At 36.2% G+C, this 25046-nt stretch overlaps 1 protein-coding gene across 1 annotated transcript in view; it reads left to right on the forward strand.

Moving 5' to 3' along the window:
* Positions 1-25046, forward strand: part of JADE3 (jade family PHD finger 3) — an 81606-nt gene that overhangs the window by 7254 nt on the left and 49306 nt on the right. The window contains exon 3 of the mRNA XM_012749719.3: positions 15005-15162. Coding sequence (XP_012605173.1) covers positions 15005-15162 — 158 coding nt within the window. The remainder of the gene's footprint in view (positions 1-15004; positions 15163-25046) is intronic.

Genomic DNA, 25046 nt, shown 5'->3' on the forward strand with positions numbered 1-25046 from the left:
TTTTTCTAGTGTAAGAATTTTAATACTGTAAATTCCCCTTTAAACACTGTTTTAGCTACATCCCATTAATTTTGATATGTTTATTTTTGTGTATTTTTTATTTCCCTTAAGACAACTTCTTTGACCCATGGATTATTTAGAAGTGTGTTGTTTCATTCTCCAGTGTTTGGAGACTTTCCTGCTGTCTTTTCATTATTGATTTCTAGTTTGTGTCCACTTTTGTCAGAGAACATAGTCTATATGATTTCAGTTCTTTTGCATTTGTCAAGATTTGCTTCATGGCCCAGGATGTGGTTTATCTTGGTGAATGTTCCACAGGCACTTGAAAAACATGTGTACAGCTGTTTTGGTATCTGTGGGGGATTGGTTTCAGGATGCCCCCAGGGATACCAAAATCAAATCCCTTATATAAAATGGTGTGATATTTGCATATGACCTATGTACATCCTCCCATATATTTTAAATCATCTTTAGGTTACTTATAATACCTAATACAATGTAAATGCTATGTAAATAGTTGTAATATTGGACTTTTTCCCCTAATATTTTCTATCCATGGTTCCTTGAACCAGCGGATATGGAGGGCTTACTGTATTCTGCTATTGTGGAATCATATTGGTTGATCAGGTTCTTCTGTTTCCCCACTGATTCTCTACGTCATAGTTTTAGCAGTTGTTCAGAGAGGACAGTAGAAGTCTCCAGCTGTAGTTGTGGATTTGTCTATTTCCCCTCCCAGTTCTATAAGTTTTGCTTTATGTATTTTGAAGCTTTATTGTTAGGTGCATACATATTAGGATTGCTATGTCTGCTTGGTAAACTGACCCTTTTATCATAGTGTCCCTGTTTGTCTTTGATAATTTTATTTTCTCTGAAATCTATACTATTTAATGTTAATATAGTTTCTCAGTTTCTTTTGATTCGTGTTTGTATGGTTTACTTTTTCTGTCTGTCTACCTTCAATCTATATATATGATTATATTTGAAGTGAGTTTCTCATCAATGATATAGAGTTAGGTCATTTTTCAAAAATTTACTCTATCAATCTCTATATTCTAATTGGTATTTAAACCATTTATTGAATATAACTTTTGATATGATTTGGCTTGAGTCTGCCATTTTATGGTTTTGTTTTCTATTTGTTCCCTCTGGGGTTTTGTTGTTGTTTCTCTGTTTTATTTTCTATGTTTCAGTGGGTTACTTGAATAGTTTTTTTTAATTCCATGTTGATTTATCTGTACTAATTTTGAGTGTATATCTTTGTATAGATTTTTAGTGGTAGCTTTTGGTACTATCTTTTACATACATAACTTAGTCTACTGATCTCTACATTTTGCCACTTAGAGTGAAGCATAGAATCCTTACCACCACTTCTGTCTTTTTATTCCCTCCCACCTTTATAATTATCTTAAATATTTTCTCTATTTATGGTGAGAACCACATTAGACAGTGTTACAATAGTTGCCTCAACCATCAAACTTTATTTAGAAAACTCATGAGAAGGATAGTCTATTTACTCATATTTGTTCTCTTCTTTCTTTTTTCCTAATGTTCCAATTTTTCTTTTTTGTTCATTTTTTTCTGTTTGAAGAACTTCCTTTAGGCATTCTTATAGGGTAAATCTGCTGATGATAACATCTTCGTTTTCCTTCATCTGTGAATGTCTTGATTTCACCTTCGTTCCTGAAGGATATTTTCACTTGATAGAGAATTCTGATTTGCTAGCACTTTTCTTTCAGCACCTGAAAAATGTTGTGCTGCTTCTTTCCGGTCTCCATGGTTTCTACTGAGAAATCTTCTCTCCTTCAGGTAGTTGTTACCCTCTAAATAATTAATCGTTTCTTTCCCAGTTGCTTTCAAGATTTTTCTTTGTTTGTCTTTAGTTTTAAAAAGTTAGATTATGATGTACCTGGGCATAGAATCTTTTGGTTTATCCTGTTTGGGGTCTTGTCAGTGTCTTTAATCTGTAGATTTATATCTCCCATCAAGTTTGGGAAATTTTCAGCTGTTATTGCTTCAGATATTTTTTCAGCTCTTCTTTTCTCCTCTCCTTTTGGGACTTAAGGTACATGAATGTTAGATCTTTTGTTATTTTCCCACAGGTGTCTCAGGCTCTTTTTTTTAGTCTATATTCTTTCTGTTAATCAGACTGAGTAATTTCTCTTGTTCACTGGTTCTTTTCTTCTACTAGTTAATTCCATTCTATTGAGTCTATCACATATGAGTTATTTTAGTAATTGTGTAATTCCATTCTTAAATTTCCATTTGGTTATTTTTTATAGCCTCTCTTTTTTTTGATCAGAATATTTTTTTAAAAGAGTCTATAATTTCTTGTTGAAACATTTTTATTATAGATGCTTTAAAATCCTTGTCAGATAATTCTAACATTTTTGTGATCTCAGTGTTGGTGCCTGTTGATTGCCTCTTCTCATTCCCAGGTCTTAGTATGATGAGTGATTTTCTATTGTATCTTGAACTTTTTTGGTATTGTGAAACACTAAGTCTTATTTAAATCTTCTGTTTTAGCAGTCCTCTGCTATAACTGGGCCAGTGTGGAAGAGTGCTGCCCCTTCACCACTGGTCACAGAATTCCTAGGCTCCATCCTCGCGCTTTTATCTCTCTGGGAAGCAAGGGTAGGGAGTCTCATTACCACTTGATAGAGGTAGAAATCCCTACCTTGTTGCCTCCACTGATAATAGAGAATGTGGTGGTGGTAAGTGGTACCACATTACTGATGGGTGATGGTAACAGCCCAGACTTCTACCCAGTCTCTGCTAACACCACATCAAGGAGGAGGGGTGCCTCATTGCTGGATGGGAGTGGACATCAAGGACTCTCAGGTGGTGTCCATAAACACAATAATCACCCTTTTTAAAAAAACATTTTTAATATATTTTATGAAATATAATTTCATAGCATACAATTTACCTCTTTAGAATATATAATTCAGTGGGTTTTAGTATATTCAGAGTTGTGCAACCATTACTACAATCTAAACTTAGAACATTTTCATCACCCCAGAAGGAAACCCCCTACCCATTAGCAGTTACTCCCCAGTCTCCCTACCCCTAACCCCTGGCAACCACTAATATGTTCTCCATCTCTATGGGTTTGCCTATTCTGAACATTTCATATAAATGGAATCATATATATGTGGCCTTTTGTGTCTGGCGTCTTTCTCTAAGCATAATGTTTTCAAGGTTCATCCATGTTGTAGCACATATCAGTATTTTATTTGTTTTTATGACTGAATGATAATACATTGTATGAATATAGCACATTTTGTTTATCCATTCATCAATTGATGGACTTCTGGGTTGTTTCCACTTTTGGAGTATTTATGAGTAATTTTAATGAACGTTCATATACAAGTTTTTATGGGGACATATGTTTTCATTTGTCTCAAGTATATACTCAGGAGTGAATTGTTGGGTCAGATTAACTTTATTTAACCATTTAACTATTTAAGGGATTGCCAGGTGGTTTTCCAAAGTGGCTTTGTCATTTTTCTGTCCCACCAGCAGTGTATTAGGGTATTTGAAACTTGTTATTGCTGTAGGCACCAGAGACCTGAAATCCCTCTAGTGGCCTTGTTTTTATCTCCTCTCTTGGCTTAGAGTCTTTTTGCACTTGTCCTCAGAGAAATTCTGAGTCTTGTAGCTCTCCCAGCTATTAGCCACTGTTATTATCACTGGAGGTTTAAGCATGGTTGTAGGGTATAAGGAAGGGGCAGCATTCTCTAATCTTCTAATAGGTCTTTTGAGTGTATAGTGGTCCTGTGTGTGGGATGGAGGAGGTCTTCATAGGTAGAACCTTTTTGCCTCTGTCCCCTATTCCTTTATCTTCCTGAAGCAGGTATCCTCTGATGTTCTCAGTCTTTGTCATTGAGTTTCTGCCTCCTATGGATTACGGCTTTTTGTCCCTTAGGTAACACAGGGATGCTGAGGCTGAGTGCTTTTCCCTTCCCCAGCAGTAGTGAAATTATACCATTGCCCTCACTTGATATCCTTCCTCTGAGGATGAAGCCTTTTGTTCAGTAAGGAAACCAGAGCACTAAGCACCAGGGACATAGAGAGCACCACTCAGAGAGCTTTCTACAGGTTCCCTGCCCTGCTTCTTCTCTATGTGAGCCTAGTTGGGTTCCTGAAGAAAAAGCTTGCAAAAGGATGGGAACCCCTATGACAATATCCCCCAAGAACTTCATGCTCTCATTAATAGTCCCCACATGGCTTCCAGCAATTCATCAAAATTTCTAGTTTAATGTTCCTACTGTGACTTCTGGCACAGATAAGCAAATGTTCTGTCCTGTGTCTTTCTGCAGGTGCCTCTCTCTCTTTGAATTGGCCATTTGTCCTGTGACTCATTTCTCTGATGGGTTCATGAAAAATTGTTAATTTGCTGTCTGTCCTGCCTTTTTCTTCTTATAAAGATGGGAATTTCTTTTTTCTGACTCTACAGGTCCAAGATGAAACCAGAAGTCTTGAGCCTTTTGTTTTTACTGGGAGTTAGTCATTGATGTGCAATTTAAATTATCCATTTTGCAGGGTCTTAATTCACTGTATTAATAAATACATATTTCTTTGATATTTAGTACATCAGTGAGATTCTTGTGAATATCTCCCTCTGATTTATCTTCTGGAGAAGAATTTCCTAAGGGTGTGTGAATCACACATAAGGTTCAGAGGCTTTGTGTTCAATTAGAATGTATTAAAAAGTATTCTATTCTTTCTCAAAAGAGAAAGAATTTCACCAAATATTAGTCTGGTCTGTAAAACATATCAATCTATCTTAAAGGATTGACTGCATATCATCTATAGGCCTGGCGTCTCATTTATTATCATCTAAGACTTTCATAACAGCATAGTGAAAGCTCATGTATTTTAATTCAGTGAAGAATACTACATATCCTCAAGTGGAGCCTGTTTATATCATCTTACCTATTTCTCTCTCTCTCTCTCTCTCTCTCTCTCTCTCTCTCTCTCTCTCTCTCTCTCTCTCTTTCTCTTTCTCTTTCTCTTTCTCTTTCTTTCTCTTTCTCTTTGTAGAAACAGGGTCTTACTCTGTCACTGAGGCTGGAGTGCAGTGGCATGATCATAGCTCACTGCAGCCTCAAACACCTGGACTCAAGCGATCCTCCCACCTCGGCCTCCTAAGTAGCTGGAACTACAGGCATACATCACCATGCCCAGCTAAATTTTTATAATTTCTTTTTTTAGAGATGGGGTCTTGCTATGTTACCCAGGCTGGTTTTGAACTCCTGGCCTCAAACAATGTTTCCACCTCAGCCTCCCAAAGTGTTGAATTACAGGCATGAGCCACCACACCTGGCCAATTACCTATATTTCTAATAAGCTTAGTTATTTGGTTTTCTGACCTACAACAGATAAAAAAACACTAAGCTGTAAATGCACAGTTATTACACAAAGGGACTTTGGGGGAAGAGAGAATAACTTACAAAGCAAACCTCAGATGTCATTTCTTGAGTGAAAATTGCCCAGATCTCCATGTCAGACTCAATTGCTCCCCCTCCTCCATCACCAGGTTACATAAACCTCCTCCTCCATCACCAGGTTACATAAACCCCTGTTTGGTATAGGGTAAGGGGCATAATACAGCTTACCTAAGCAACTCAAAAGTACATTGTTTTACGGTAATTGAAGTTCCAGTTGGTGTCAGCCTATTGCCATCAAAAATGTTCTGTTTATTCTGTATAAGAAACCTGACAATTATTTTAAATTATTTGAAAAATATTTCCATAGGTTTCAAAGTTGTAAATTTAGAGACTGAATAACCTTTGATTCGTTGGAAAAATCAACGTAGGATACAATGTCTTAACAATACTGGGTACCTTTGTTATCATATAAGAATGGGTTTATACTCTTTGCTAGGTTTTCTCCGCTTTAAGTGGTTGATAACTTGAAAGTCTTTTTTTGCCTTAAGATTGTACAATTATAGTTAATCCCTTTTGATTAAATTTAGTTAACAGTTTGCAGCTGTTCTGTGCTTTTAGGGTGACATATCAGTTTGTGGTCAGTTATGTATAGTTTCAGATTTCAGTGAATATGAGTGAAAATTTATCAATCTCTGCTTTATTCACATGGACCAGACACTGTTTCCCTTTATGTCATACAGGAAGTAAATGTTTTGGCTGTTCCTATGAAAAATGTCACACAAATGTTCAGACTAGCCGTGCTTTAAGAAACTGCCAGCTGAGACATGGTAATGAGAATAATAAAAGCCAGAGTTGTCCATGAAGGGCATTGTCATTTTGTGACTCTGGCAGGTTAAGCATTGATGTTCTAATTGAAGTCATAGTGAGGCCTCCTTTGTTTCTGCATGCATCTGAGAGGCCAGATGTACACGCAGTGTTGGACTTGGCATAGCTTCTGGACTGTATGTTAGCCTGTGAATCTCCTCTTTGACCATAAATGAGCGGTTATCTGATAAGTACAAAGCCTTTTTGTTTCTGGAATTTGGGGAGAAACTACCAGTGCATATAAAACAGGCTCACTATTAAGAACTTGTAAAACTTCTCAACTTCATTACCTAGAAAGGTCAGTGTCAACATCCAAATCCTTCATTCATGATTTTTAATTTAGCAGCAAATGGCCATGTTTTATTTGTGATGTTCTGCGTTACCTTTTGGCCTCTGGAATGTTGGGTTAAAGTTCTTGATGGAGCTCTCCCTTGGGAACTGTGTTTTTGCGAGCCAAAGCATGTACATTTTAATTGAGCCACAAACTCACATTTCTCCTACCTCATCGACAATTACTTTATGGATTAGATAGAATATCTTAGCTATATACTTCTTTCTGCTGTCAGAAGAAAAGCCAAGACTATGATGATGATAAAATAACTACATCTAGCATTTATTTAACAATTACTATGAGACTAATACCATGCTAAGCCCTTTACACATGTTCACCCATTTAATGCTTACAACAGCCCCTATGAGGTGAGTTTTATCCCCACTTTACACATGAGTAAACTAAAACACAAAGAATTTGGATACCTTGCCAAAAACTACTAAGGGCTGAAACCATTAGACCAATCTAGGTAATCTATCCCAGAACTCATATTCCTTTCTTTAAAAATTTTTAATTATATAAAATATTTGCCTAATTCAAACTTTAAACTGTAAAACAAAATACATTCAGAGAAGGCCGGGCGCGGTGGCTCATGCCTGTAATCCTAGCACTCTGGGAGGCAGAGGCGGGTGGATTGCTCAAGGTCATGAGTTTGAAACCAGCCTGAACAAGAGCAAGACCCCATCTCTACTAAAAATAAAAAAAAACCTAATTGGACAACTAAAAATATATATAAAAAATTAGCCGGGCATGGTGGCACATGCCTGTAGTCCCAGCTACTCAGGAGGCTGAGACAGAAGGATTGCTTGAGCCCAGGAGTTTGAGGTTACTGTGAGCTAGGCTGATGCCACAGCACTCACTCTAGCCTGGGCAACAAAGTGAGACTCTGTCTCAAAAAAAAAAAAAAACATATATATATATATATATATATATATATATATAGAGAGAGAGAGAGAGAGAGAGAGAGAGAGAGAGAGGTGTGTGTGTGTGTGTGTGTGTGTGTATATATATATATATATATATATATATATACCTCTCTGTTTTCTCACCCCCTCTGCGGAGTTAACCATTATTTTAAGTTTTTGGTTTATCCTTTTGTTTCTTTATGAAAATATATACAAATGTGTGTGTGCCACTCTGTGTATAAAATTCACATCACTAACCAGGATATTCTGTAGCTATCTTGTTTGTATTCAGTTTAAAAACCTTAAAAATGCCTTTTCTTATCAGGAGCAGGTTCATGAGACCAGTTTAGTAAATACATTTTATATCTCTTTGCAGATATTTGCTTGAGTGCTAAACTTACATTCCCATCCCCTCTTCAACATTTTATGTTCTGTCTCATGCTTGAGATGTTTGACTTCTATAGCAAGATAAGGCAGACTCTCACACTCTGCCTTGAGTAAAAATGCTTCTCTAGAAAACTTGGATCTGATGCTGTTTAATTTGGCTAGTTTGTAAAATTGAAATCAGGCTTGTCATATGTCTACTGTTTTTATCTAAAGAGGAAGGGAAAATTATAATAGTCACTGGATTTAGCTTTCATTTGCTTAATAAAAACAGGTATAAATTGGTTGGTGTTCAATTCAAGTTTCCCAGACTTTACAGAGTGCCTCTTTTTTGGAGGTTAGGTATTTCAGAAGCCATAGACAAGGACCAGATTTCATTGGCTTCTGCTTTTATATCTCTTTGTTTTGTCTAGAGACTTCAGGTTACTCTTCTGTTTGGTAAACATGTGTATTAGTTTCCTAGGGCTGCTGTAACAAATTACCACAAACTAGGTACCTTAAAACAGGACTTTATTCCCTCACAGTTCTGGAAGCCAGAAGTCCAAAATCAGCCAGTCTGCACTCCTTCCAGAGGTTTTAGGGAAGATTCTGTTCTTTGCCTCTTCCAGCCTTTGGTGGATGTCAGGATTCATTGATATGTGTACATATCTAATCTCTGCTTCCATGGCCACACTGCCTCCACCTCTTCTGTTTCAAATCTTCCTCTGCCTTTCTCTTGTAAGGACACTTGTCATTGGATTTAGGGCTCACCTGTATGTTCCATAATGATCTCCTCATTTGAATAGCCTTAACTTAATTATATCTGCAAAGACTTTTTCCAAATAAGGTAACATCCACAGTTTCTGGGAATTAGGACATGGACATATCTTTTTGGGGGAGTCACCATTCAACCCACTATAATGTGTTTCTAGGCTTAGATAGACCAGATTATCTGTTTTTATATAGAACAGATTTCATAAGCAGTTATGGCTTATGCCATGTGATTAGATGGTATGGCATTATTAAGCTCACAGCATGATTTTGCAATCCATTTTGTAAAGATTACCCATAGTATAGTGGTCATTTCTCGTAGTATAGTGGTATCACATTTGCCTCACAGAAAAGAATATCACTTGGAAAACAATGAAATACTTCAGGATACTGATAAGTCCTTGATTCTAGCATTCTTTCCAGATCTAAGGTAGGATTTTCCACAGCACTTTCTTTCCCAAAGACAGTAGTTTGGCACAATTGTAAATTGCCACCACTGCTTAACCGCTGGCTCATTAAAGGCACTCTAGTAATTTATAGAAGGGGATCAGAGTTTAAACAAAATGGTAATTCACTGTCTCCCACTAGTCACTCAGAACACTGAGCTCTGTGTAAAACACATTAAATGGATATGTCTATGATCCCTCCTTACCCACTTACACAAAGTATTATATAATAAACCACCAGTTTTTGTTTTCTCTAGACTTAGATTTTTCTCTGTGCAATACCCAATTAACTTTAATTGGCCAGGATTCTTGGTAGGAAGGTGATTTTGTTGCTGCCTGGCCAACTGGCATATATTTAAGGTATATTTCTTTCCTAATTTTCTCAGGTCTTACTATTAACTCTAAATCTTTTGTAAGTGAAACCAACAAGCATTTATAGAGTTCTCCCTGCAAAGTAGCAAATGGAATGACCCTTATTCATTTAAATGGCATCATTTGATCATATGGTTATTCAGTCCTATACTCTGAGAAGCGATGTCAGTTTAAACACAACTGCACCCACTGAGAATTAATTGCTTTATTAGATCATGCTTTGTACCTTTACTTTCATGTTATACATAACTTGGACAGTGTTTCTCCTCAGAGAACCTTTATGAGTATTAAAGGCTAAAATGTTTGCTTAATAGCATCTGTTCCTATGATCTTCTGGAAATGTGGACACATTTATCTTCCACCTGCAATTGGTTGTTTGATTTTTTTCAGGTCTGTATCTTGGTGAGATATAGACCAAGGTATGTACGCTTTTATGTGAAAGTGTTCCCTCATTGCTTATGTTACTAGACCTTCATTGCTGATATCATTGCCAGGTTAGCTTAAGAACTCATAATATACTTTTCTGTTTTTGAAAAGGCAGAATCACAAAGCTGAGGCTGCCACAACCATTTAAGTCATGTTTCCAGGCTGTTGAACACATTTCTGTGCCCCTTTTTACTCAGGGGCCTATTGAACCAGAAGGATAATATAAGCCCAAGTTGTAGCTGTACCCATAGCATCATCCCCTATCTCTGACGTTTGAACTTTCCACACAGCTAGGGCTCCCTTCCAGGCATGGAGTTTGACACCACACTGAGTTCCACAGCACATATCATTCTTATCCCCTTCTCCCTTAAAGGAGTTCACTGATAGTGATAAAAACTGATAAACCAAATAGTAAAAGGTTAAAAAAGAGAATGAAGCTAAGGGCATTTTTTTAAAGTTATAAGTGTAAAGGATAACAACTGGAATAAAACTACAAACCTTCCTAAATTAAAAAGTATATGTATAAATAGGCCTAGTGTGGAGGCTCATCCCTGTAATCCCAGTACTTTAAGAAGCCTAGGCAAGAGGATCACTTGAGATCAGGAGTTCAAGACCAACCTGGGCAACATAGTGAGACCCCATCTCTACAAAAAAATTTAAAAATTAGCTGAGCATGGTGGCGTGCACCTGTAGTCCCAGCTACTCCAGAGGCTGAGGTAGCAGGATCACTTGAGCCCAGGGGTTCAAGGCTGCAGTGAGCTGTGATTGTACAACTGCACTCCAGCCTAGGCAACAGAGCAAAACCAATCTCAAAAAAAAGTATATGTATAAATAAAAGAGTAAATAATACACATCTGTTAGAGAAAGAAACATAGAAAATATAATACATATAAAATATGACAGAGTTGAGACCAAACATATGAATCTTACCAGTAAATATGAATGGCATTTGAACTTTCTGCATAGCTAAGGCTTATTACAGAAAAAGATTGTCATTTTGGCTCACAAAAGAAGATTCAACTATATTCTGTATACAAGAGCATACCTAAAACACCTATTCAGAAAGGCTAAAAATAAGGAGATGGACAAAGGTAGACCAGGAAAATGGAAATTAAAACAGCTCGGTGGTAGTGATCCTGATATCAAATGAGGTAGAATTAAAGCCCCAAAGACAAAGGAGGAGACTTTTTAATGCTAAAAGCTATAATTCACCATGAAGATATACTTACAAATATTTATGCACTGAATAACACAGCAACCATCTTTATGAAGCAAAAGCGATAGGAGATGCAAGGAAACACAGATAGAAACACATTAATCATAGGAGACTTTAAAATACCTCTCACAGTCCTAGATTTAGTGAACAAAAAATATGAGATTGATCCAAACAGTAAAGTAGATCTGATGGATATCTATCACACTCTGTACCTTGACATTAAAGTTAATAGACAATAGGCCAGGCATGGTGGCTCACTCCTGTAATCCTAGCACTTTAGGAGGCCAAGGTGTGGGAGCATTGCTTGAGGCCAGGAGTTTGAGACCAGCCTAGTCAACATAGCGAGACCTGATCTCCCCCCAAAATTTTTTAAAAATTAGTTGAGCATGGTGGTACATGCCCATAATCCCAGCTACTCAGGAAGCTGAGGCAAGAGGATCACTTGAGCCCAAGAGTTGGAGGATACAGTGAGCTATGATCAGGCCACTGTACTCCAGTCTGGGCAACTGAGGGAGACCCTCTTAAAAAAACCAAAATATGGGAGGCCGAGGCGGGCGGATTGCTCAAGGTCAGGAGTTCAAAACCAGCCTGAGCAAGAGCGAGACCCCGTCTCTACTATAAATAGAAAGAAATTAATTGGCCAACTGATATATATATAAAAAAAAAAAAATTAGCCGGGCATGGTGGCGCATGCCTGTAGTCCCAGCTACTCGGGAGGCTGAGGCAGAAGGATCACTCAAGCCCAGGAGTTTGAGGTTGCTGTGAGCTAAGCTGACGCCACGGCACTCACTCTAGCCTGGACAACAAAGTGAGACTCTGTCTCAAAAAAAAAAAAAAAAAAAAAAAACCAAAATAGACGATGCACCTTCTTCTTCAAATGACTTGGTACATACACAAAATATGATCAAATATTAAGTCACAAAGAAAACATCAGTAATTTCCATTAAGTAGAAATATTATAAACAGTAGTCTGATCACAATGCAATAAAATCAGAAATTACCAACAAAAACAAAGATTATTCCACATCTAAATTTAAAAACTTTCTGTTAAACAACTCTTGGGTAAAAGGGGGAAATACAGACTGAATTGTAGATTTTTAAAAATAACGAAAATGAAAGTATCACATTTCAGACCCTTGTTCCATATTGTAAGTTGTATGATAAGAAGGAGACAAGCATCGTTCAACCTACTTTTTTTTTTTAAGAGACAGGATCTCTCTATGTTGCCCAGGCTGGTATTGAACTCCTGGGCTCAAGTGATCCTCCTGAGTAGCTGAGACTACAGGCATGCACTACTGTGTCCAACTAATTTTTTTTTAACTTTCTGTAGAGATGGAGTCACACTGTGGTACCCAGGCTAGTCTCGAACTCCTGTCCTCAAGCAGTCCTCCCGCCTCAGCCTCCAAAGTGCTGGGATTACAGGAATGAGCCACTGCACATGGCCCTCTTTAATTATTAAAATTACTTTTCATGGTTTCAGCATGCATTATCATTTTTATGGTCCCACACTGCTGTGTAAAGTGGGACTGCCTGTACTTTCTGGCCTCTGCAAATAAATTTGAAAACCTAAATAAGATTAATAATTTCCTATGGAAATACTATGACTAAAATTGACCCCATAAATAGATTAGTTTCCATAGAAGAAGTAGAGAAAATTATTAAGGAACTACCTCACCCAAAAAGGACCAGGTCCAGATGGTTTCACAGGTACCAGATACTCCCAGTAATTTTCAGATTATTCTAGAACCTTGGAAAGGAAGGAAAATGTCCTAATTCCTTTTATGAAGCATGTATAACACTGATACTAAACCTGATCAAGATAATAGAAAACTACAGATCAATATTGTTCATGAATATGATAGAAAATATTTTTCCATATACACTGAAGAAATCTTTAACAGAATTTAACACCCAGTCATAATAAAAACATTAAATAAAATAGCAATTATATTTTCTTAGCATTATAAAATGTAAATATCTTAATCCTAAACCTAGTATCTTATTTAATGGGGAAACATTTTCCCCATTAAATTTCCACTAATTTCAGGAAGAAAACAGACATGCCCACTATCTCCATTACTATTCAGAATACTAATAGATGTATTAGCCAATGCAGTTGAACATGATAAACCATTTAGAGATATAAGACTTGGTAAAGAAGGTGCAAAACTGTTTGCAGATGATATGGTACTATATCTTGAAAACTGTAGAAAATTGGTGATAAAACTAACTCAAGCAATAAAAGAATCCAGTAAGGTAGTAGGTTTTGAAGTTAACATATAAAATCAATAGTTTTTATAACCAATTAGAGGACATAATCATACCTGGGCCATGTTATAAAATTAGAAACTAAGGAATTGTTCAAAAAAGGATGTGACTATCAAAAGAGCACAGGCATCAACCTGAAAGAGCTCACAATGGCCAAGGTAGAGGAATTTGAGCAATAAAACAAATGACAGTAATACTGAACTATAACCCAAAGAATAAAATAGATATCCATAAGTCTATAATGATACAAATAAAGAATGGAATAAATAAATGGGGGAGAAGGGACAGATCTTTTTTTGTGGAAGAATCTCTATTAATAATTGTAGAAGAAATGAAGGAAATAGAAAATCACCATTAAAACACCACAGTAAAAATTGTTTTAGGCAAGATATCCACCAGTTGACATTACAATTAGTTCATGATAGTTTGAGGAGAAACATTATTTTTATAGTCTCAAAATATCTCCTCCAAGACATTTTATTACAAAGGGAAATACATTAATAGTAACCTAACAGTGGAGGAAACCAGCAAAAACACTACCTGAACCAAGTGATCAAGTTTAATATCACCACTAACAAGACATCAATATTATACATCCCTGATATAATGGAATGAGAAGAGCATAGCATCATTTCTGTAGTATTCCTGCCAAAACACTGCATAACCTTAATCTAATCATGAGAAAGCATCAGGCAAGCCCAAATAGGAGGGGACATAGTACAAAATACATGACAAATACCATCGTCATATATATACACGCACACATAGATACAGATGTGTGTGTGTGTGTGTGTGTGTGTGTGTGTGTGTGTGTGTTTTGTAGAGACAGGTTCTCACTATGTTACCCAAACTGGTCTCAAACTGCTGGCCTCAAGCGATCCTCCTAAAGTGCTAGGATTACAGGCATGAGCCACTGCACCCAGCCAGAATACATGACAAGTACTTTTCAAAGTTCCAAGGTCATGAGAGACAATGAAAGACAGAAACTGTGACAGATTAAAGGATACTAAAGAAACATGACAATGAAATTGCAATGTGGGATCCTGGATTGAATTCTGGAACAGAAGGACATTAGGGGAGAAACTAGTAAAATTCAAATATAGTCTGTAGATAAGTTAATAGTATTATAGCAATGTTAATTTCCTGGTTTAGGTAATTGTACTCTGGTTATGTAATATGTTAACATTAAGAGGAAACTAAGTGAAGGGTATGTGGGAACTCTGTACTATTTTAGTAACTTTTGCTTAAGTCTAATATTATTTCTAAGTAAATAATTTTAAAATGAGATGATGACACAAACAATTATAAGTTATCAGTGGATTTTTGTTGCTTAATTTAAGAGAGTTAAGGATTGTTTGTTTTATACAATTTTTTTAGCAAAATGTATTATTGATTTAAATTCAAGGAGCCCAAGGAAATAATTCAGGAAGGACTCTTTTACTCTTTATTAAATCCAGAATAAACTGGTCCCTGTTAGTACTTCAGACCTTTCCAAATAGGAGTTGATCTGGCCATTTAGAAAGTTAGAGATGTTTCTCTAACATCTCTATGGAGATGTGGAGAGTGGTTGGGGATGATCTTTTAAAAAGGACATTAAATGGTATTAGTTCCATAGTGATGGTCTTCTTAAGGTATGTGCATTATCTTCCCAGGTATTCCGGAAGGACCTCATCAGTGCCATGAAAATTCCAGATTCTCACCACATTAATCCTGACAGCTATTACCTCTTTACTGATACATGGAAGGAAGAATGGGAAAAGGGAGTCCAAGTACCAGCCAGTCCAGATTCTGTCCCACAGCCTTCTGTCAGGTACTTGCATGCTTGCATCTTTGACTTAAGAGTGAATAGTCTCACGGTTATTTGTGTGCTGCTTGGGGAGAAACTTAGAGTGGCTAATTATACATTTAGACTACAAAGTCACATACCGTGTTTACCAGTTTATTCAGATCAGTGGCAGATTATACTAGACTTTGACAGATTAGTAATTAAAGCCAGGCTCATTTATTTAGGGATGTTTTGTGCCATTTATAAGATGAAACTATTTGAAGGCGAATCTGACATTATATGAAGGTTTTGGAGACCAAGTCTGACTTAACAGTCAACATTTATTAGTCTTCAAAGAGAAACAGAACATTAATTATATAACACCTGTCTCAGTCTATTTTCTGTTATTATAACAGAATACCTGAGACTAGATGATTTATAAAGAAAAGAAGTTGATTCGGCTCACAGTTCCAGAGGCTGGGAAGTCCGGGCCATGGTGGCAGCTTCTGGCAGGAGCTTTTGTACTGTGTCATAATGTGGTGGAAGAGCAAGCAAGGGCAAGCAGAGCTTACTTTCATAATGACCCACTCTCGCAAGAACTGTTACTCACTCCTGCAAGAACTAACTCATTCCCACAAGAACTAACCTCCACTGTAAGAGGATTAATCAATTAACGAAGGCTCTGCTCTCAAGACCCAGTCACCTCTTAAAGGCCCCGCCTTCCAACACTGCTACATTGGGAATTAAGGTTCCAACACATGAACTTTTGGGGGACATATTAAAACCATAGCAACATGCACGGGAAGTTGCTTCATATAATAAGGGCCTCATAGTGATGGTATATAGAGGATCAAAAACACACAGAGTTTGTAAAATGTATAAACCCAAATGAGGGAGAATTACTGGAATAAATGAGTTGACTATAAACACATGGCCTTCATTTGCAAAGATTTGTGAAGAAAGTTGAAGTAGGAAAAGGCTTTGGTTTTGAGGAAAAAGAAAAGGACTTTTCTGCCAGAGAATAGTATTCAAGAACAATAACTGGGGGGAGGGGGAGCATGGGCAATATATGTAACCTTAACACTTGTACCCCCATAATACACTAAAAAAAAAAAAAAAAGAATAGCAACTGGTTTTGGAAGCCATTTTTTATTACTGGTCTTTGTGTTCCTTTACACAAAAGCTGGCATGAAATGAAATGTTTAGTATAAGTCTGAGTGAATGAAGGAAGGAATGAATAGAATGTAGAGTGCCAAATAAAGGGGCTGGTGGGACCTGCCAGTTACTATGAGAAATTGTAGATCTCATTGTATATCCATCTGTTTCTACTACATATTAGATTCTTAAAAGGCAGAGATAACATCCTTGAATTCTCTGCTCCTAGCACCAGGTTCTTAGGACCTAGTCATGCTCCAGTAATTGTTGAATCATTTCTAGAAACCCATGCCCAGGCTATCCCACCCACAGAGAAGCTGTCCATACTCTGCTAAGGAAAGCTCCACAGCATTTTCTGAGCCTCACAAGCTCATCATCAACACCATCTCCTGCCTCCTAAAAAACAGAACAGCATCATGAGTGAACACAGGAGTCGGGAATTTTCATATCCTTGCTGTCAGTATTTTTAACTGACCTGGTACTGAGCTGACCTGGTACTGAGTATTTTAGCAGACCTGGTACTGAGCTGACCAACACCATTCCATTGATACTCCAACAATTATTAAGAGTGACTAACATCTTGACTTTGGTCTTGTTGATAAGTCTGTGTCAATTGTCTGTTCATTTGAGGTGATTTTCATCTTTCAAGTTAAGTGGAGAATATCTAGTGTACAACTTTAAAAATGGTATCCATCTGATGAGTGAGCCATAGATAAGTAGGGTAGCAAGAATGGAGCAATAGTTTAGGAATAGTACTTTTAAAGGACTAAAACAGCTTGTTCTCAAATTGAGAGATGTGTACTTCCTAATTCATATGAGGCCTCAGTGCTCTAATTTGTTCTGAGAGTTTGAAATAGTGAACAATTTCCAGTGCTGGAAATTTTTGTTAAAATCTCCTCTGTTTCCCATGGCTCTTTGCCTATTGTATAAAACTCTTAATTGAACAAGGCAGAATAGTAAATTACTGATCATATTAAATTCCTTAATGAAATCTTGAACTGGTTACTCTTGGTAGGTACAATTTATTATTTTCTGTTTTTTAGAAGGCACCAATAAGAATCATACTGTAGTTTATAGCCTTTCCTATGAAACAGTGATTCTCAAATTTTAGGGTGTATCAGAATCATCTGGAGGCCTTATTAAAACAGATTTCTTATCTCTACCCCCAGAGCTTTTGATTCAGTAGATCTGAGGTGTGAGGCCTGAGAATTTGCATTTCTAACAACTCCCCACACAATGCTTATGCTACTAGTCTGAGAATGACACTTAGAGAGCAATTTTTATGGAACATTTTTATCATATTTCCTGAATTTAATGAAAATCTCCATGTTTTTGTCCATTTCCTTGGATTTCTGTTTTGGCTTTCAATATAAATCAACCATATGGGAGGCTCAAGTGATTTAGGATTGATACTTTATGTTTGGAATACCTAATCTTCTCATCCGAAACTGCTTATTTCATCTACCCTTAGGTGTCATCATTTCACATGGGTCAAACTGTGTCTTGTGATTTTTCCTTTTTGGATTTTGTAGGCCACCTTTTTTTTTGTTTTATTATTATTTTTTTTATTGAGACTTACGAGTCTGTTCTGTTGAATGTAGGCCACCTTAAAAATTAAATCTTTGTGATATGATATAATATTGGAGCATTGATGAATTAGTTTGTATATCCTTCATCAAATTTTCAAAATCAAATGAGTTCAATTAACATTTTTATGTACTATTATAAATTCAAGCTTATTTATTTAGCCCCATGGTATGAAGTTACTCTCAGACTGGCCTTTTACCTAGGACCTAGTCTTGAGATTTTTTGACGAAGCCTCTTATTTGCCATTCATATATCTTTATGAAATGTATCTTCACAAAAAAGAAAGAAAATAAATAAAAGTAAAATGAAATGTATCTTCATGTCTTTTGCTCATTTTCTAATTAGATTCTTGGAGGTTTTTTATTATTGAGTGTTAAGAATTATTTATATATTTGAGATATGAATATATTGTCAAATATGTGGTTTGCAAATATTTTTTCCCAGTTTATTACAGTCTGTCTTTTCATCCTGTTGACAGGATCATTTACTAAGTAAGTTTGTGATTTTTATGAAGTTTAATTTATTGATTTTTTTCTTCTTTTGGATCATGCTTTTAAGGTCAGGTCATTGTCTGTAAACCCCTCACTAGCCCTATGTCCCAAAGATTTCTCCTGTGTTTTCTTTAAGTTTTATAGTTTTACATTTTACATTTAAATGCATGCTCCATTTTGACTTAATTTTGCATAAGATATAAGATTTAGGTCAAGGTTCAAAATCAGGTAAGTTGATTCCTTTTTTTATTCTTTATTCTTTTTTTTATAATTACTGTGGCTATTCCAGTTTCTTTGTCTTTCCATACAAATTTTATAATAAGCTTGTCTATATATACAAAAAAATCTTACTGGATTTTCATAGGAGTTGCATTAAACCTATATATCATTTGAGGAAAATTGACGTCTTTACTATGTTGAGCCTTCCAATTTTCCATTTATTTAGATCTTCTTTGATTTCTTTCATCAATATTATATAGTTTTATGCAAGATGTTTAGTAATCAATGAAAATAAATAAAATTTTAAAAAGTATTATGTCATTTTCAGCAAACAAGTCCTGTACTTATTTTGCTCAATTTATACTTGTGTTAAATTTTTTGAGCAATTGCTAATGGTATTGTATTTATAATTTTGGTTCCTATGTGTTCATTGCTAGCACATACAAATATAATCAATTTTTGTATGTTGATCTGATATTCCTGCAACCTTGCTGAGTTACTTAGTTCTAACAGGTTTTTGTTTTTTTTAAGATTCCCTGGGATTTTCTTTTTTATTTTATTTTTATTATTATTTTTTTAGACAGGAGTCTCACTCCTTCCCTCCCAGCTAGAGTGCAGTGGTGTCAACCTAGCTCACAGCAACCTCAAACTCCTGGGTTCAGGTGATGCTCCTGCCTCAGCCCAAGTAGCTGGGACAACGGGTGCATGCCAGCACACCTGGCTAATTTTTTCTAATTCCAGTAGAGAAAGAGTCTCACTCTTGCTCAGGCAGGTCTCAAACTCCTGACCTCAAGCAATCCTTCCACCTCAGCTTACCAGAGTGCTAGGATTACAGGCGTGAACCAACCATGCCCAGCTGGAATTTTCTTTTTTTAAGGCCATCATACCACCTAAAAATAAGGAAGGTTTTATTTCCTCCTTTCCGATCTGTTTACCTTGTATTTCTTTTCTTCCCTTACTAAAACTTTAGTGACTAAAACTTCTAGCAATGTGTTGAATAGCAGTGGTGAAAGCAGACATCCTTGCCTTGTTCCCAATCTTAAGGGGAAAGCATTCAGTCTTTCTTTCAATATTAAGTATGATGTTAACTGTAGGATCTTGTAGATGTTCTTTATCAAGGTGAGGAAGTTTGTCGTAGTTTTTATCATGAATGTGTATTGAATTTTGTCAAATACTTTTTCTGTGTCAAACGATATGATTATGTGATTTCTTTTGTCTTTAGCCTGTTAATACTGTGGATTATATTGGTTGATTTTTAAATATTGAACTAGCCTTGCATTGTTGGAATAAACGCCCCAAGTATTAGCTTGGGCTGCCATAACAAAATGTCACAGGCTAGATGGCTTAAACAACAGAAATTTATTTCTTAAGGTTCTGGAGGCTGAAAGTCCCAGATCAGGGTCCAGCAGGGTTCTGTTTCTGGTGAGAGTTCTCTTCTTTGATTGCTGCCTTCTGACTGTGTGCTCACATGGCCTTTCCTTTGTACATATGCAGAGAGAGATCTTCCTCTTCATATGAGGCCACCAGTCCTATTGAATTAGAGTCCCACCCTTATGACCTCATTTAACCTTATTTACCCCCTATAGGCCTTATCTCCAAATATAGTCACATTGAGGGGATTAGAGATTCAACATAGGAATTGAGGGGAACAATTCAGTCCCTAGCATCCAGTTGGTCAGGGTTTATAATCTTTCTTTTTTTTTTTTTTAAGAGACAGGGTCTTGCTCTGTTGCCCAGGCTGGAGTGCAGTGGAGCAGTCATAGCTTACTGGAACCTTGACTTCCTAAGCTCAAGCAATCCTCCAGCTTCAGCCTCCCAAGTAGCTAGGAATACAGGCATGTGCCACCACACCTGGTTATTATCATTTTTTTTTTTGGAAGAGACAGGATCTTGCTGTGTTTCCCAGGCTAGTCTTGAACTCCTGGCCTCAAACAGCCACCTGCCTCAGCCTCCCAAAGTGCTAGGATTATAGGCATGAGCCACTGTGCCTGGCCTATGGTTCTTTTTATTAATATATATTATTTTATTTTATTTGCTCATATCTTGTTAAGATTTTTTATCTCCATGTTCCTGAAGAATATTGACCTATAGTTTTCTCATGATATTTTTATCTGGTGATGTATCAGGATGATACTGGCTTCATAAAATTAGTTGGGAAGTATTCCTTCCTCTTCTGTTTTTTAGAAGAGACTGTGTAGAACTGGGGTTAATTCTTATTTAAACAGTTGATAGACTTCTTCAGTGAAACACTCTGGGCCTGGAGGCTTATGTTTTAGGAGTTTCTTGACTATAAATTTAATTTCTTTAAACTAGGACTTCTACAACCACCTGGCAGTAACAAAGCAATGACCCCCACCCCCACCCTAATTTCTAGCCAGAGTAGTGTAATAGGAAGCCAGTCAAAACCAAAGGTATAAATAAGATTCAGGGTCTCATAACATAATATCGTAAATATCCAGGTTTCTGTAAAAAAATCACTCAAGAGTCAGGAAGATCTCAACTTGATCAAAGACAATAAACAGATGCCAACACCAAGATGACAGAGATATTAGAATTGTCTGACAATGATTTTAAAGCAGCCATCCTAAAAAATTTTCATTGAGCAATTATGAACACACTTGAAATAAATGGAAAAATAGTATCCCTCTTTCATTCTTGATATTGGCAATTTTTGTTTTATATCCTTTTTTCTTGCTACAGGTTGGTCAATTTTATTGATCATTTCACAGAACTATCTTTCTTTTTCAGTATTTTTCTGTTTTAATCTCATTGTTTCCGCTTTTTACTATTTTTTTTTTTTTTTTTTTGAGACAGAGTTTCGCTTTGTTGCCTAGGCTAGAGTGAGTGCTGTGGCGTCAGCCTAGCTCACAGCAACCTCAAACTCCTGGGCTCAAGCGATCCTTCTGTCTCAGCCTCCCAAGTAGCTGGGACTACAGGCATGCGCCACCATGCCCGGCTAATTTTTTCTATATATATTAGTTGGCCAATTAGTTTCTTTCTATTTATAGTAGAGACGGGGTCTCGCTCTTGCTCAGGCTGGTTTCGAACTCCCGACCTTGAGCAATCCACCCGCCTCGGCCTCCCAGAGAGCTAGGATTACAGGCGTGAGCCACCTCGCCCAGCCTACTTTTTACTATTTTTTTATCCTTCTGCTTACTTTGGGTTTATTTTGCTCTTTTTTTGTGGTTTCTTATGTTGGGAGCTTAGCTTATTGATTTAAAACTTTTCCTATTTTCTAATGTAAGCATGTAGTGCTGTACATTTTTCTCTCAGCACTGCTTTAGCTGTGTCTCACAAATTTTGATATGTTGTATTTTCATTTTTCATTCTCTTAAATATATTTTTTACTGTCCTTGAGGCTTCATCTTTCACCCATAGATTATCTAAAAAGTATGGTTTTTAGTTTCCAAGTGTTTGGAAGTTTTGTTGTTATCTTTCTGTTATTGATTTCTACTTTTGATTCCTGTGTGATCAGAGTGTATGCTGTATAATTCCAATTCGTTTAAGTTTGTTGAAGCTTATTTTATGCCTCAACCAGGATATGGTCTATCATGGTACACGTCCATGGGTGCTTAAAAGTAAGGTATATGCTGCTGTTGTTTGGTGAAGTGTTCCACTAATGTCAATTAAATTGATCTTGTTAGTTGATGGTGTTGAGTTCTTCTGTATCCTTGATGATTTTCTGTTTGTTGGTTCTGTCAATTACTAAAGGAGGTTGAAGCCTCTAACTGTAATTATGGATTCGTCTATTTCTCCTTTGGGTTTAATCCAGTTTTGCTTCACATTTTAGAGCACTGTTGTTTGGTGCACAGTAATAGAGTACATACGTTTAGAACTGCTACGTCTTCCTGGTGGAGTGACACTTTTATCATTGCATAATGTTCCTCTTCATCTCTGGTAATTTTCCTTACTGTGAAGTCTGCTTCATCTGATATTAATGACACTTCTGCTTTCTTTTGAGTAATGTTTGTGTCATATATCTTTTTCCATTATTTTACTTTCAACCTCCTTGTATCCTTATATTTTAAATATGTTTCTTTTAGACAGCATATATTTGGATCATGTTTTTAAATCCACTTTGCCAGTCTGTCTCTTAATTGCTTTATAGAACTTAAATTTAATGTGATCATTGATATGTTAGGGCTTAAATCTGCTGTTTTAGTTTTGTGTGTGTATGTGTATTTATTCTCTATTTTCTTTTTCCTGCCTTCCTGGAGGTTACCTGAACAAACTACCAAACTCACCCAGTATGAAAATAGATAATTTGAATAGCCTTGTAACTATTAATAAAATTGAATTTATAATTAAAAACTTCCTCTAAAAATACCTCCAGGCCCAGATGGTTTCACTGGAGAATTCTACCAAACAATTAAAGAAATAGAAAGTGATAATGCTGGAAGAGTAATTTGAATCAAAGATGAATGAGAATGGAATTATAGAAGAAATAGCTAACCATGGGAATATGGACACATTGCTGCCATTTGAGAGGCTCTAGATTTGCAGCCAAAATAACTTAGTGAAGGTAAACTTATAGATGTAAATGAATAAAGTGGTTGTGATGAAAAGCATGAAGATGTCCCAGAAGAAGCGCTGCCAGCAAAAAACTGCACATTAAAGGAACTCTTGGAAATATTTTTCAACATTGAAAGAACACAGGACAAAATGTTGGAAACTGATCCAAACTTAGACAGTTTGCCAAGGGATAGAAAAGGTATTTGCTCCATGTTATAAGTTATACAGTGAAAAGGAGTCAAGTACTGTACTCTTGATAAGTTTTTACAAATAAATAAATGTGTTTAATTCTTCATGTTTCTGATGTTTCAAATTGCAGTATATTAAATACATACTAGTTTTTTATTTCTTCCTATATTTATAGCTAATAATAAGAGAGCTTTTAAGTTTTGACAAAATTTTTAAAGATCACTTGAATAATCATCATTTTCCCTATTTATTATTAAAATTGCCTTTCATGGTTTCAGCTTGCACACTCATTTTATACAGTACCATACCACCATGCAAAGCAAGGACTACCTGTAATCTTTAGTTACAGAAAGCAGATCAGTGGTTTTGTGAGAGGGGACTAGGAAATGAGAGCACAAGGAAATTTTTGGGTGTGATAGATACATTATCTTGGTTGTAGTGCTGTTTGCACATGTGTGTGTATGTATATTTATGTGTGTGTGTCATAACATTTATACATTTAAAATACATGCAGTTTGTTACACGTCAATTATACCTCAATCATGTTAATAAAAGTATCATATACATTATTAATATATATGTATGAACAATCATCACTATTTGTGTGTATAGATGGGTAAGAAAATGTAATAATGGGCACATGAAAGCACAACAGTGTGTAATTAGAAGAGAAAAGGAAGAAAGACAACAAGATGTATTATTGTAAGGAGAATAGGACAAAAGGAAGCAAAGACATAGGTAAGAAAAACACAGATGAGAATAGGAGGGGAAAGGGCATAAAAACAAGAATGATTAGGGAATAACAACAAATAGGAACAACTGAACCTTCCATTTTTACCACTTGCCTTTCTTACACTAAAAATAAACATTTTTTTTACTTTATCAAGTACTTGATAGAGTTTAATGTAAGTAACATACTTTACAACTAACAAGTGATGTTTTAAATCAAAGTAGGAAAATGAGAGGTAGAGGAATTTTACTGAGTTCCTCAGGTCAAGTTCCAAGTTTGTCACATGACTGCTAGGGGCTTTCATAAATGTGCAGCTTGCTTTTTTCAGAGTTTTAAAAATTGAGATATAATTTACCTACTGTAATTTTTTTTTGCCAAGATAAAATTCACATAACATAATATTCACCTTTTTAAATTGTACGGTGTTTTTAGTATATTCACAGAGTTATACAACCATCACCATTATGTAATGCCAGAACATTTTCATCACCCCAGAGAAGAAATCCTGCATCTGTTAGTGGTTTCTATTCATTTTCCCCTTTCCTGATCCCCTGTATTAGTCTTCTAGGGCTACCATTATAAAATACCACACACAGGCTAAATGGCTTAAAGAACAAAAATTTATTTTCTCACAGTTCTGGAGCATAGAAGTCCAATATCAAGGTGCTGTCAGGGTTGGTATGTGGTGAAGCCTTTCCTCCTGGTGTGTAAACAACCATCTTCTTACTGTGTCCTCCCATGGCCTTTTCTGTGTGCATGCACATGGTGATGGTGGAGGGGAATCTCTGGTGTCTCTTCTCTTCTTACAAGGACACCAGCCCTATGGGATTAAGGTCCCATTCTTATGACCTCATTTAACCTTATTACCTCCTTATAAGTCCTGTCCCCAAATACAGTCACATCGTGGGTTAGGACTTCAACATATGAATTTGAGGAAGGCCAATTCAGTGCATAATACCTCTAATCTACTTTCCATTTATATGGATCTGCCCAATCTGGACATTTCATATAAATGGAATCATATAACCAATGTGCAACCTTTTGAA

Source organism: Microcebus murinus, chromosome X (assembly GCF_040939455.1).
Source record: "Microcebus murinus isolate Inina chromosome X, M.murinus_Inina_mat1.0, whole genome shotgun sequence".
NCBI lineage: Eukaryota > Metazoa > Chordata > Mammalia > Primates > Cheirogaleidae > Microcebus > Microcebus murinus.